Below are 16,046 nucleotides of genomic sequence, written 5' to 3'. Positions count from 1 at the left end.
CACCACGCTTCAAATCATGGACATGTTTCTGCCCGGAGTGTGCATTACATTTTTAATAGTTTTGTGGTTTGGAATCCGTTCTTCCATTTTAAACAGTTGCACACTGTGATATACATGTTTAAACATTTTTGTGTAGAACTACGTTTTTACAATAACTAAGTATCTTGCATGGCTCAATATTGGATTGAAGAGAACAATCTCTAGAACAATCCTGGAACTGCTTCACAGCCATGCAGTTATGGAAAATTAATGCAGTTTTGGCGTCAACTCTGCCAGCTGCAACTCTGCATCTACACAAACGTAGTGCCGGTCACTTTCAGGCGCTTTGTAATATCATTGCGCCTGCTGCACCCATGGCACGGCAGCAAAGTTCCTTGATTAATAGACTGGAATGAGAGTTTAGTTCCTAGCTATATCAGCCTAGAAAATCGCAGCTTTTCATTTTCCGTCGGTCTTAGTACACAATGTAACTACAGAAGAGTCAAGTTTTAAATAGGAAAAATATCGTCATTACATATGGTCATTTTTGAGTGAGATGCTGTCAGTCTAATCAGATTCAATGATCTATGCTAAGCTATGCTAAACATGCTACTGCCAGACCCGGAGATCGGCGGAATGGATTCGAAAATGGTAAAACTCCACTGTTTAACTCTAGGGGAGTTGGACAATGAGCCTATTTTCAAAAAAGGTTGAGTCTTCTTTTAAGGTCCCACAAATTCATTGGTTTTTCATCATTTTTGTCTATTTGAACCTTTTTCAACAATGACTGTATGATTTTTGAGATCCATCTTTTCACACTGAGGACAACTGAGAGGCTCTATTACAGAAGCAACTATTACAGAAGGTTCAAACACTCACTGATGCTTCACAAAGCACAATGCATTAAGAGCTGGGGGGGTGAAAACTTTTTGAATTTAAAGATCAGGGTAAATCTAACTTAATTTGTCTTCCAGGGCACATCCTTCTGAAGCATCAGTGAGCATTTGAACCTTCTGTTAAAAAAAAACCCCTCAAAGAATTAGTGCTGAAAAACCAAAGAATTTGTGGGACCTAAAGGATTGTTCTGGCAGTTTAACCGTTCGGGACAAACAAGGGACTCATGAATAACTATCACTAAAAAAAAAAAAAAAACAGCTGTGGATCATTTAGGTAACAACACAGTATTAGGAATCAAGTGTATGTAAACCTTTTGTACGGGGTCATTTTTATAATTTCAACTATTATTTTCTCTTGTGGGCTATATGTAAACATCTTTTATGTGAAATATCTTATTCAGGTCAGTATTAAATAAAAAAATAACATGCATTTTGGATGATCCCTCTTATTTAGGTAAAATTATTAACATTTTGCAGATTCTGCAGACTTCAACTGTAAATGCGAATCATTTAATCCACTTACACACATACTATTGTTTCCTGTCTGTTTGTGAGTGTAGCGCCCCCTCATGAGTTAACGGAGGAGGAGAAGTTGCAGATTCTGCACTCGGAGGACTTCATGGAGTTTTTCGATCACAGCACACGTATCATGGAGCGAGCTCTGTCTGAACACGTAGATGTTTTCTTCGACTACAGTGGTCGTGACATGGAGGAGAAGGAGGGGTAACAGTCAGCCCTATACATCTAAACAAAATCAGAAACCAGCATCATATGCAGTGTTTAATATGAGATATTTGCCTGTGTGTGTATGTGCATATCTAGTGAGATGCAGGCTGGGGCCAAACTGTCTCTGAACCGGAAGTTTGTTGATGATCGCTGGTCCAAACAGCGAGTGGTGACCTGTCTGGATTGGTCCCCACAGGTACCTTACCTCCTAAACTAATATATGTCAAAACTACATATTAAAATATTGATTTCCATGAAATATTTTAGTGTTGTTTAATTTTTTTTTTTCTCAGAAACATTTGACATACAATGCCATGCAAATCTGGGGCCAGTCTTGAGTGTCAAATCAGTATATTAGAGTGATTTCTGATGGATCATGTTGTGATTCAAGACTGGAGTAATGATGCTGAAATTTTAGCTTTGCATCACAGTATATATACACAATATTACAATATTCAGTTTCAACAGAAATGTTAAAGATATCACTGATCCTCTAAAAACAAGCAAATTCTCCTCTGGTAATCATGCTCTTGATATTGTTGAATATAATAAATTACATTTTAGATTAGTCAAAAATATGGCTATGATGACATTTTAGTTACTGTATGTTTAGAGGTGTTTTTCAGAGTTAATTTCATTTTGTGGTACCAAACAGAAGCTCAGAACAATGCAGAATGATGTCTTGGAGTCACTGTGTCTAGTTCGAAGTAATAGATCTAAAGTATAAACCCTCTCAAACACACTGCACATGATGTGTGTCCACAGCACAAACAGATGTGTGTGATTTGAGAGAGCACAATGCTGTCAGTGTGAGTTTACATTAGAACATCCCCTGGCATCATGCGTTTACTCAAGCAATTAGTGGCTCACCAGAAACTTTATGGCATTGTTGGTTTTCACAGTATTAAGTGTCCCTGCATATGATACTGGGACATGGAAAAAGTATATAAATTAGCTAAATAAATTATCTTAAAAGTGTTTTAAATGCTGTCATATTACCCTTTTAAAAAGTGACTAGCTACACTACTTACTAATCACTCTTGATATATTTCAGTATTGCTGTATATTGAATAACATAAGGGTCTCAGACAGCATCAAACTTGAAGGCAGAAATATACACTAAATGGCACAAATGAAACTGAAAAATGTCTTAATTTATAGGACTGAATATACAACTACTACAACTACGGTAGCGTCAAAAAGACTACGATGCGCACTTAGTTAGTGTAAATAGCCGCTGCCAGCAAGGCGGGCTGTTTGCAATTAGTGTAAATAGACACTCTGATAAAAAAGATCAATCAATGTAAATGTAAGTGGGTGGTTCTTGATCAGAGTAATGCCAGAAGTCAAAAGTTACATTTTTCTGACCTATATACATGTGTTTACAGTATCCAGAGTTGCTGGTTGCCTCTTACAACAACAATGAGGAAGCCCCACATGAGCCTGATGGAGTGTCTTTGGTCTGGAACATGAAATACAAGAAGACCACACCGGAGTATGTCTTCCACTGTCAGGTACACACACACACATACACACACCTGCCTTCAATCAGCAACGACTCACTTCTCACTCCTCCCCTACACACACCTCCTGAAAGCCATCCCACATAACATGATTGTCATATACAAACACCTACACGCAGGCCTGAGATCTCTCGGGTGGGCTGCAGCCGGATTTCCTTCCATCCTCTCTTCCTCTCTGTATCTTTATGTCTCACTCTGCTGGCATTCATGGATACACACACACACAGACACACTTGTGATAGCTTAAAGGAATATTTCATCCTAAAATGAAAAATGATGTCATCACAAAGTCATTGATTTTTCCGTTTATGGATCACAAAAGAGGTTTTGATGACTGTTCACGCTTCTCTTTTCCATACAGTAAAAGCATACGGTGGTCATTTCTGTTAAAAAATTATAAAATGCTGTTGTATGGGACATTAACTAATATCTCCTTTTGTGTTGTGTGTAAGAAAGAATGCCATACAGTTTTAGAAACACATTGGGTGAGGGAGTTAAATGATGATGAAATGTTCACTTATTACGTTTATTAAACACTCTGTAGGACATGCACATTCATGCACAAACTCAGGTTTACATGTGTTTTAGGTCTGTAAACATAAAGTCAGTAACACTTTCTAATATTCAGTATTCTGCATTCTAAATATTACCTAACCCTCACAACGCGTTCAAAATCGGCATACATCTTTTGCATGCCTTTGGTCAGTTTCAACCCAGAGGAACTTAAGCTCATAAAACATTCGTAACTTAATCATTTTTAAACCATGAAAAAAGTGCATTTAGTAACTGGTTTTACCATGTTATTATTTTATTTGCAATATTTTATGAATTTTAAAAAATTGAGAAATGTGTTCACATTTCAAATTATACATCTACTATAGACCAACAATTTGGAGTAGATGTTACATTTACATTGATTGCAGCTGCGCACGCATAGTGGTTGCAGAAAAACACTGGTAACAAGTGGAGATAAACAGGTAAAATCTATGGAATTAGAGAAAAAAAACGTGCCCTTTGATGTCAAAATCGAAATGCAAAAAGACGTCAAAGACGCCATTTGTTTAACGCCACACGTTTAAACGTACATACTATTGATGAAAACTGCTATGATTACTCTACTTTTAAAGCATAAATTTGATGTAAACAAAAGGTCTACATAATATTCACATATGATATTCATAGGGGACGTATTGTATTAGCCCTACAGTTAGAGCATGAAATATTATTTAAGCCTATTAATATTTATATTTTTACATAACATTTATTTATTTTATCTCACAATTCTGACTTTTTTTTCTTGCAAGTGCAAGTTTATATCTCCAAAATCAGATATAAACTCGATAACTCAAAAATAGTGAGTTTGTCAATTCTGAAAAAAGCCAGAAGTGTGGGATATAGGGGGAAAGAGAGAATGACGAGTTGTTTTTCCTTATTAGAATTGTGAGATATAATCTCTGAATTGCAAGAATAAAGTCAGAGTTTTGAAATATAAAATCAAAATGACCTTTTTTTTTATTATTATTATTCTTTTATTCCATGGCTCTGTAGACTGCCACTTGAAAACCATCATTTTCTGTTGCCAGATAGGCTCCGCCCACAAAAAACGCCATCCCTGTTTTGGATCTGTAAGACTATCCCACTATCTAATGTCAGTTTCATTGAATAACAGTGCTTATCACTGGGTGACGAGCTCATATGCGGAAATATGCGGAGAACATTTTGAAAATGACATCTTATCAATATAATCTATAATCTTCTTAAATGTAACTTTTTTGTATTATGCTGCATTACAAATGATACAGAAGTGGATTGTGGCATTTCTTTTGAAAGGTTTTTTCACTGTTCAATTGTGCATTTGTTGAGCGTTGCTGTATGTTAAGTGTTAGCTGGGTGTTTGGCCTGAGGTGATCCGCTGTGGACGGCCTGAGTAGAACCACATGTGCCGCCCTCAGGAACGGATGCACAGCTCACACACACACACACACACAGATGTGGAAAAAAAAACTCCACCAGAATTCACACACACTCACAGAGGTGTGAACTTGTTACTTTTTCCATCTTTTTGCTGAGTGTGTTGGGACTGGTAAGCTTTTCTTACTGGAAAGTGTGAGCTGTTCAGCTTATTCAGTGAATAACAAAGAATTAGCATCAGTAGTAGTTTGTAAAAATTTAATATAAATTGTTGTTTTTGTGGTGTTCCTGGACTTGGTGTTTTGAGGTGTGATGGTGGAATTTGAGGACACATCAAACAGTTACAAGATGCATTTATGTGTAAGGCTTTTATAATGTAGCTTTTGCTCACAAACTACTCTCCAAAACAAGAAGGTACAGGACATGCAAAGAAAACAGCTGAAGCAGTAGTGAGAAGTAACTTGTCAAACTTAACTACTTAGTTCCTCTTCCCCATTTATATATTTATTTTTAAACAGTATAAAATGCATGAACTGAACAACAATCTTTTTAATAAAAATTTACTATTTAAATATTTTATACAGTACATTTGTTTGTGTGTTCAAAGCTAAGTGAACAAATTCTTAATGTGTTCATTTACCCCAAAAATGAAAACTGTCATCATTTGCTCACCTTCATGTCGTTCACAACACATATGACTTTTGTTCATCTTTCAAACACAAATAAAGATATTTCAAATGAAACCTGAGAGATTAATGTAATTCTGCCAAAGCTGTCATACTTTAAAAAAATAATAATAATAATCATAAAGACATTAAAAAAGAAATGTCTTTATGCTAAAGACTGATTAATGCACATACATAGAGCACATCACATGGTAAACGGAAGCTCAAATGTGCCTGCTTGATGAGCAAGAGTTTAGTTTTCAAATGTCACTCAAGCATGTTTGAGATACTGCAAGAACCAATTAGTTTTGTGTGTGTGTGTGTGTGTGTGTGTATGTCATGCCATACAGTTGAGCCTCTGTTTACCATATTTGATGAGCTCGATGTATGTGAGTTTCTCAGCGTTTAAGTTTGAATAAAAGTCTGTAAATTAAGTATGTTCATCATATAAAGCAATCATATCTCTTCAGAAGACTTGGATTAAACCGCTTGATTCATATGGATTACTTTTATGAAGTTTTGGAAGCATCACCTTGGAATGAGCTTTTAATGGAGGAGCTCTCAGGTTATTGGGTCATTAAAAATGTCTTCATTTGTGCTTTACAGATGAATGAAAATCACATAGGTTTAAAACAACGTAAGGGTGCATTATTCAAGGAGAAGTCCACTTCCAGAACAACAATTTACAGATAATGTACTCACCCCCTTGTCATCCAAGATGTTTGTATCTTTCTTTCTTCAATCGTGAAGAAATTGTGTTTTTTGAGGAAAATATTTCAGGGTTTTTCTCCGTATAATGGACTGATATGGTGCCCTGAGTTTGAACTTCCAAAATGCAGTTGTAAACATTCCCAGCTGAGAAAGAAGCATCTTATCTAGCGAAACAATCGGTTATTTTCATTAAAAAATACAATTTAAAAACCCTTTAATCTCAAACGCTCTTCTTGTCTTGCTCTCCCTGAACTCTATGTATTCTGTCTCAAGACAGTTAGGGTATGTTGAAAAACTCAGACTCTTTGCAAAGTGAACATGCAAAGGAGATTAAACATCCATCGTTTCACTAGATAAGACCCTTGTTCCTCGGCTGGGCTCGTTTATAACTGCATTTGGGATTGTTTGAAGCCACATTTAAACTGCATTTTGTAAGTTTAAAAAAATCCTGAAATGTTTTCCTCAAAAAACATAATTTCTTTACGACTGAAGAAAGAAAGAAATGAACGTCTTACAAGGGGATGAGTACATTATATGTAAATTGTTGTTGTGGAAGTGGACTTCTCCCGTAATGACAATTTTAAATTTTGGATGATCAGTCCCTTTAAAAACTCTAAATTTCAAATTTTAGTGAGTAGGCAAAACTATGCATTGTAACATTGTCTGTGGTAGTTCTTCTCAAACATTTTTTGGTTATACAGGTGAACTTCCTTCACGTTTGTCCAGTAGGATTGAAGGAATGTGGAATTTAATGAGATTATCTCTGTCTCTCATATTCCTCTAGTCTGCGGTGATGTCTGCAGCATTTGCAAAGTTTCATCCTAACCTCGTTGTCGGTGGCACTTACTCAGGACAGATCGTCCTGTGGGACAACAGAAGTAATAGACGCACTCCTGTCCAGAGAACGCCTCTCTCTGCCGCAGCCCACACGGTACATGACGTTCACACACCATACTGTAAATGAGCCAAAGCTATAGCTGCAGTCCAAGAATCTTGAGATATTATTATGGTGTCCTAAAACAAAATATTGCATTTTTTTCTGATTTGTTTTATTATTTTCACCCTTAAACTTACATATTTCTGTGTCTCTGTGCAGCACCCAGTGTACTGTGTTAATGTGGTTGGCACACAGAACGCTCATAACCTCATTAGCATCTCTACTGATGGAAAGATGTGCTCCTGGAGTCTGGACATGCTGTCTCAACCACAGGTACCCACAATGCTCTAGTTTTCATTTCATCAACGAAAACTATGACGAAAAATGTTCCCATGACTAAGACGAGATGAAGATGAGACAATAATAAGGTCAATAAATGAAAACTATGACTATTATCAACATGCAATTACGTTGACGAACAAAGACAACACTAAAATGGATTTAAAAAAATAAAACCTCCAAAAACCTCTCTTTACTTTTGTCACAGAAAAGGAGACAAAGTGTTATTGCGGGCTGGTTAACACGTCTCTACTATTCAAGCTTTCATGTGTGCGGTTGCCAGATATCAAGAGTTCGAATCCCAGAATCAGAGCTTCGCTGTTACAAATATACATTTTCTGCCAGGTGTTTTGCTTATTTTAAGCAATCTGGCAACCGTGCGCATGTGCTCGCTCCTCATTGCGAAAGCACCACCTCAGATGATCTGAAAACACTGACAAAAAGCTGAAGTTTAGTCATCCAAATTAAAGCATCGTTCAGCCGGTCTGTGTTCTGTCATGAGATCTCGATTATATTGTTTGCGATTGTGGTGGCTTACTCAAAAGCGCTGTTATTTTAATTGAGAAACATAGGCTATTGCAATTTGGAATTATTGGAATTACTATTAGGAATTTCACTGTTATAATATTTTTCATTTGTTTTACCAGTTTTCATATTGTAGACAGAGAGAGTGCAGAAGACTTTGGTATTAATTTATATAATAAAAAGCCTATAATAAATCAGTAAACTAGATGAGATAAATCATGTATATGAGTCCAAATTCTAGTGATTTGTGCCTACTGGTGAAAGTGCAATACCTAAAATGAAAAAGTCAATTAAATGACAACAATCATTACAATTATAATTTTGAGCAAACATATTTTTTATCAGTTTACCCGTTATACAGCATGACGAAAATGTGACTAAGGTTTTGACTAAAACCTGACTAAAATGCTCATACATTGTGTTGGCTTAATCTTGACTAAACAAAAACAGGATGAGGTTGACTAAATATGATAACTAAAATGTACTAAAATGTAGTAAATATGATAACTAAAATGTAGTAAATTTGAGTAAGACTCAGACCAAATTAAAGTACTTCAGGTTTTCTTCGACTAAAACTAAATTGTTGAGACTTTTAGTCGGCTAAAACTAAATAGGATAAGGCTGACTAAATATGATAAAAATTAACAAGTACATTTACCACGGGACTAAGACTAAAATTGAAAATAGCTGACAAAATTAACATTCTCTCTGCTTCAACCATCATGTGACCCTTACCTTCAAATATTCTTCTTAATTTGAGAGTTTGAATGTCACAATCATAGAAAGTGGCTTGCTTACCCAACCAGTGAAAATAGTGAATGATGTGTACAAATCTTACTGACGTGAATTTGTTGGCATCAGAAGCGCTATAAAAGGCCCACTGAGAAGCACAAGTTCTTCCATGCTGCTCACCCTTGAGTTTCCAGAAATGCTGGCCAAACCACAGTGTCAGATGTTAATGATTGGTAAAGTGCTGGCTGAATTTAAATTGCGCATTTCTAATCTGTGTACCCGTGTGTGTGTGTGTGTTTGTGTCAACAGGACAGTATGGAGCTGGTGTTTAAGCAGTCTAAATCCGTTGCGGTCACCTCCATGTCCTTCCCTCTGGGTGACGTTAATAACTTTGTGGTGGGAAGTGAGGATGGATCAGTCTACACAGCCTGTCGTCATGGCAGGTAATAGACACATACACAGCACACTTACAGCACTGTTCACTGCAGGAGATCCCTTGACCTATGCGTGTAATCTGCAAACCAGCGTTGCCAAGTCTGCAGTTTCCCCAGGCTGCTTTAACACTGTTGCCGTGGATTGTTTTTGATGTCCGTGGGTTGAAGCGACCCCAATAACGTCATATTTAGCCCCTGAAATGCGAATTTACCCGGGGAACCCTGACAAAAAAGACATGTATTTTATCCACCAGGATGCAATTTTTGAGTAGGGGGGGGGTTTGTTGTGCAAACTTGGAAACCCTGCTGCAAACAAACATTTTCTTTGTCATAAAATGGCTCGTTTTTCTTAGTCCTCATATCAACATTTGTTTCTGGTGATCAGATCATAAGAGGTCAGTTCACTACAATGCACTAAATATGTTTAAAATAATAAGTGCAATTTATTGCCTAGTATTTCTCATTTCTGGAGGGAAAAAATCCCTGATCCCTGAAATAATTTTCTGTTTTTTTCTTTTCTTTTTTCTTTTTTTTTCTCTTTCTCTTTTTCTTTTTTAAAGGATCAAAAATTCCAAAATTGCTATATATAAATTAATAACTAATAATGACTAAAAATGTTATAATTGTTGTTATAGTAAGACGATTTAATTTTTTACATATTATCTTACATATAGTAAGAAATTTTAATAAAATTGTATAATAAAAATATGAATGCGACTTAAAATGATTGTATTTTATTGAATAATATGTAGTAATTATGTTTATGTACACTACCATTCAAAAGTTTAGTAAGAGGTTTTTTTAGAAAGAAAGAAAGAAGTAATACTTTTGTTAATCTAGGACAGGAAAGATATGTTAGTATTGAAAAATTTTGCCATCAAAAGAATTAATTACATTTTAAAAGAACAGAAAACTGTAGAATTGTAAAGTATTTTACAAAATCTTTTACTGTTTTTTTTAATCAAATAAACGCAGTCTTGTTGAGCACAAGAGACTTAATCTTAAAGACCACCAAGTTTTAAATTCCAGTGTTGATATTAAATTAATTAATTGTAAATAAATACTAAAATAAATATGTCAAAGAAAATTAATATTGCATTTTTTATTAATAATACATGTTATTAATAATACATTTATGGTGTCTACTGTGACTGTGGAGCTTTCCTGAAGGAGAAATGATGTTATAATTCTTCCTAAACTTTTTTTCAGAATGGAAGTTTCTGGGCAAGTTTTCATATAAATAAATATGCAAAGCACTTTGTTTTTTATGAATGGGCTGTAGTCGATGTGTTTGTGTGTGCTGTAATGAGCTGAGAGAGTGAATGTTTCCTCTTCATTTGTGATGCTGTGATTATCTCATCCTCTACACACACACTCTCTCACAGCATCTCTCACACGGCTGTTTACCTCTCACAGTAATGAGCTCACACACACTCAGCGCTGTGTGTTAGTTGATGTGAAGTGTTAACTGACTGATGAAAACATGCTGAGATGCTGATCATTAAACCTCTGCCATTCTCTCTGTGTGTGTGAGCAGTCGGGCAGGTATCAGTGAGATGTTTGAGGGACATCATGGTCCAATCACAGGCATTCACTGTCACACGGCGGCAGGACCCGTCGATTTTTCTCATCTCTTCCTGACCGCCTCATTTGATTGGACCGTTAAACTCTGGAGCACCAAGGTAGCACAACATTCATAAACACTTATTACATCATACTGACATTCATGAATCTCTCGGCTGACTGTGCGCTTTCCGCTCTGCTGTAGAATAACAAGCCGCTGTACTCGTTTGAGGATAACTCCGATTATGTTTATGATGTCATGTGGTCTCCGGTACATCCCGCTCTCTTCGCCTGTGTGGACGGACTTGGACGCATCGACCTGTGGAACCTCAACAATGACACGGAGGTACAACACCATGAAATATTACTGAACAAATGATGCACATCAACACACAATGACATATTTACAGGGTTTCTACAGGTCGTTAAAATTTAGTTGTAGCAAAAAAAAAGGCCATAAAAAATCTTAAATGGTACAAGAAAGTCTTAATTATGATTTCAACAGGTCATAAATTTGGGGTCGGAAAGTCTTTGCGTCATTTTGTCACATCTGTAAATCCCAGTCCCAGCTAGTAATCTTTATCGTCTGTGAGGATGCTGCAGGTGGTGGATCATTTATTGCCTTTTCTCACAGCAGATGGAATAATTAAATTTATCATATTGATGGCAGATTGTAATCCAGAAAGGACTGGAATCAGATTATATTCCAGTTTTAAATGTGCAACTGATTACAGATACATGGGATTGCACACATTTGTATTTCAAAGAGAGCCAGTTCTAAGGAACATAAATGAGCTTTTTGGGTTAAAAGAACAATTTATTTATATGGAATTCAAATGGCATGACAATTAGAGATTAGACTGTATAGAAATTTAAATCTAACGCTAATACACACTAAATACACATAGTCATGCAATGCTGATGTTGTTGATATAAACAAATTGGGAGCAAAGTATAACAGTAATAATAATTTGCACGGTTTGATGCGATATGAGCGATCGTTAGATTTAATCACCATCGGTAGTGTAATTTATTGTAATGCTTTTTTCCCTCAGTTGGTTAGAACAAATGTGGTAAGCATGTTACTTGCTTGTTCAGATTAACAATATCTGGTGAAAATTCTTATTTTGGGCATACTTCCAAGATGTAGAATTGTGATTCTAGAGTGTAGTATCCACATCGGTGCAGTAACACATAACAACTCATAATCATACTTTGTGTGAAAATGAATAAAAGTTTTACTGCATCTAGTGTTAATTTCAGATGGAAACTGCTAGGTACATTTGTATAAATGTATACAGAGGCACGTTTTCCAATGAGCCTATGTTGAATAATATAGATTTGCGCATACTTAAAAAATATTTTGGCTTATTTCCTACGTACAGTGAGCTTGTATGTTTTACTTTTACTACTACTTTTACATATGTTCTACTTATTGACACTGACGATTTGAGTCCAGATTCACAAAAAAGCATCAGTGTGTTTGTTGATCTATTTGCTATCTGCTGGATGGTTAATGTACAAGTAAACCAATATACACTGACCAAAATTATAAACGCAACACTTTTTCATGAGCTGAACTCAAAGATCTAAGACTTTTTCTATGTGCACAAAAGGCCTATTTCTCTCAAATATTGTTCACAAATCTGTCTAAATCTGTGTTAGTGAGAGATAATCCATCCACATGAAAGGTCAGATGCAAAAGCCTCTAAATCCATCTGACGTCTTTCTTTAAGATTAGCATTTCTTTCTGGCTACTTTGTATAGGTTTCTATGTAAGTACTGGTACTTCTGATTGGGCTGAGGCTGGAATTTAGCGAGTTTGAAGTAAAAGTACTTGATGGACATATACTTTGTGTCAGGAGCATTCACTCAGTATCATTATCTCATTTTTGACTGAGATGGCTTTTAGCTGGTTTTGCATCTGAACTCTTCATGTACAGTTTCTTGTCAACCTTGTCCTGCGTGTGGTTTAACATGTGTTTGACAGCATTTTGCTTTCAAATATCAGCATGAAAGTATCAGATCTCCTTCTCTTATATATTGCACAACCTCTTTGTGACAAAATATAATAATGTGAATGTATCAGACACTGACTGAATGGATTTCACTGCTTGCAACTTCACAGACTGGACACTCAGTCTGAATGATCAGATGTGGAAAGTAAATTGAAATTTGTGTGTTTGCAGGTGCCCACTGCCAGCATGTCTGTGGACGGCAGTCCTGCTCTGAACAGACTGCGCTGGTCTCAGTCGGGCAGAGAGATCGCCGTGGGTGACTCCGAGGGACAGATCCACATTTACGACGTTGGCGAGGTGAGAGACTAGAGTTTACTTAAGACACATCACAGACCGAATACACGGTAACACCTTCAGCGGCTTTCTCCCTGTCACTGAGCCAGTCGTGTAAAAAGCCCACGCCGAGCCTATAAAGATGACACACACTACAATTACACGTCTGTCAGAGAGGGGCCCTAACAGCACGGCCCTTCAGGGGCCACAGAGGGCCTCTGTCACTCAGGAGATGGGATGAAAGCAGATAGAGTAGAAGAATGAGATGGAGGATTGTTAGCCAGGGGTCAGTTCACTCTGACAATCCCAGAATAGTTTGATCGTCCACTGTGCGGCCACAACAGACTTTACACCTCGTTACAAAACGCTCTCTCTTTCTCTCTCTCTCTGTTCCACCACAGCAAATCGCAGTTCCACGGAACGACGAATGGACCCGCTTCGTGCGGACGCTGGCGGAGATCAACGAGAACCGAGACGATGCCGAGGAACTGGCCGCTCAGCGCCTCGCCGCTTGATCGTCATGGAAACTAGATCTCAGAAAGCTGTAATCACATCTCTCTTTGGAAATGAAATGATTTGTGTGTGCAAACCTTTGATTCTGCCTTTTGTTTGGAATAAAAACATGAAACGTGGACCGTAGGTGCAATTCATAGCGCGAGAGCAGAAGGCCGTCAGCTCACGACCAGAAGCCTTAACATTTGCATGCAAAAAACAAAACCACAGTGAATGTTTCTATTTCTATCCAGGTATCTCTGAACGTGCTGAACTCACAGCTTATTATGCACAGCCAAATATGAATCTCAGTAAACCTGTCTGCATCTCCAAAATTGGAAAAAAAAAAAAAAGATGTTTTTTTTGTATTATTTATATGGCAGTTAAGCACATTTTCACATTTCAAAGCAAAACAGAAAGTTTAAAGGATTACATTTGCTGCCTTAAATTTACAGATTTAATATAACAAATTTTGTATTACAGGTTTTTTTTTGTAATACATCAAAGTCTAATTAGAGGTGAGGGAGTGTGCTTAAATGCTAGATGTCATAAATACTACAACATATCCTTAAATTGTAGAAAATAGGCTTTAAAATGTAATCGTTTTCTTTTGAATTTGGGGTGAAATATGTGAAATGTTTCTGAGAGGTTTTGTCAGATTAACTCTAACTGTACTGTTCTCAATACTAGTAAACCATCATATTTTTTTAACTTGATCACGGACCTAGAGAATTGTAGAGATCTACCTCTTTCAGATCTTGTCAGTGGGTCATGAGCATCACATATTGAGTTTGGTAGTGTTTTCTGCTGTCTAGCTGTGGACCAAATGCTGGAATAATTTGACTTTCAACTTTGTTTGGTTCTGTTAATGATCAGTGTTGTTTCTCTCCACCTCAGCAGAGACACAATCACGTATTTATGATACGTTTCGATATACCGGGTTCATTTTCTGATCTTCATATCTGATCTGTAAGTGTCTCTTTTAGAGATGAAGGTCTTCCTCTTTCAGTGTTCCACACTTGTTTGAAACGCTAACTTTTGCAGAACCTCTTTGAATGTCTTTATATATCTGAATTCATTTTCTAAGCCAAATCTTCGGTAAATCTCTTCTGATTTGCCCTGCATCAGTATGAGGCCATTCTGTAGTCTTTCCTGTAGTATTTTGCAAGGAGAAAGTAGGTTTGTGAAGATTTCAAAATGTTTCCAACAGTATTCCTCATGTTTAATGGAATGTCCAATAAATTCTGCATTTGAAATGTAACAGTTGTAATTTATTTAAAAAAATGACAATAATAATCAAATGCATTTAAACCAAATATCTTAATGTGTTCAAAAGTCTGAAAAATATGTCTGTAACTTTAAGGAACATCACTACCAAACACCTTTTTCTGCAATTAAGCACTTTTTTGGGGAGTTACTAATAGTTTAGTTTGTATATGTAAACAACTGTTCAGAATTGTGCTAAACGTGCTGATTGGCATCTTTGAGCTGGCTTAAAAAGTATGTAAAATTGTGATTACCGAAACATATGGTGGATTTTCAGTAGTGACCTTACTGATTTATTTATTTATTTAAAAAAAAAATGTGGGTGTTGTTCCATAAATTTGTCACTACTGAAACAGTCATGACCATAACATATCATCATTATTTCAGTAGTGACAAAAGGGAACACATAATCCTCATATTTGGGTGAAATAACCAAAATTTTAGTGCAGTTATGCAATTTTTTTAGTATGTTTTAGTAGTGTTTTAGTATGTGGGTTAAAATTCTGTAATGTGATCTGGTCTTTACCAAAACATTACTGTCGCTACTGAAAATCTAATGTTGCTACCAAAACATGGGATGTTTCGTCAAAAATAAAGTATACTGAATTATCAGCTAAGATGTTATGATAGTGTTTGGTTCAGTGTATATTCAGACTAATAAATCCTTAACTTTGAAATCAGTATGGTCAACTTTTTGCCTCAAAATACAATAAATCTCATAAATCACACTTGAAATATTGTTAAAAATGTAATGTTATTAATTTACCTCTGAAAATAGTTTTGCATAAATTGGCATGTAGAAAAAAATATATTTGCAATGTAGATGTAAGCAATCTTAATAGGTCAACATGACCCTTCTTATTAAATTATATACTGTGTTTCGGTAGTGACATATTCGAACATTTTCTGAAAATACAATATGAGAATTAACTGCACAATTACTAGAAATGTGTACCTTGGATATTATACAATTTGCATACATACAATTTTTTTTTTGGAAAAAGACACTTTTTTTCCTCCCCAAGACATTTCCAAATCTAACTTTGGACCAGTTCTAGAATGGATACTCTCTTTTTCCGTTTACTTTAAAGTATTAAAATATTGCATTATATCATT

General features: G+C 36.1%; 1 protein-coding gene across 1 annotated transcript in view; it reads left to right on the top strand.

Moving 5' to 3' along the window:
* The window catches only part of dync1i2a (dynein, cytoplasmic 1, intermediate chain 2a), a 39,223-nt gene extending 25,179 nt beyond the window's left edge, over nt 1-14,044 (top strand). The window contains exons 8-17 of the mRNA XM_051119080.1: nt 1,436-1,598; nt 1,698-1,797; nt 2,990-3,115; nt 7,196-7,342; nt 7,508-7,621; nt 9,194-9,327; nt 10,856-11,000; nt 11,087-11,227; nt 13,071-13,196; nt 13,574-14,044. Of these exons, the coding sequence (XP_050975037.1) occupies nt 1,436-1,598; nt 1,698-1,797; nt 2,990-3,115; nt 7,196-7,342; nt 7,508-7,621; nt 9,194-9,327; nt 10,856-11,000; nt 11,087-11,227; nt 13,071-13,196; nt 13,574-13,687 (1,310 nt within the window). The 3' untranslated portion in view covers nt 13,688-14,044. The remainder of the gene's footprint in view (nt 1-1,435; nt 1,599-1,697; nt 1,798-2,989; nt 3,116-7,195; nt 7,343-7,507; nt 7,622-9,193; nt 9,328-10,855; nt 11,001-11,086; nt 11,228-13,070; nt 13,197-13,573) is intronic.
* Nucleotides 14,045-16,046: the final 2,002 nt, after the last annotated feature.

The sequence above is a fragment of the Labeo rohita genome, chromosome 9, assembly GCF_022985175.1.
Source record: "Labeo rohita strain BAU-BD-2019 chromosome 9, IGBB_LRoh.1.0, whole genome shotgun sequence".
In the NCBI taxonomy this organism is placed as follows: Eukaryota; Metazoa; Chordata; class Actinopteri; order Cypriniformes; family Cyprinidae; genus Labeo; species Labeo rohita.
Note: the sequence above shows the minus strand (reverse complement) of the source record. Positions and strands in the feature narration are given on the sequence as shown.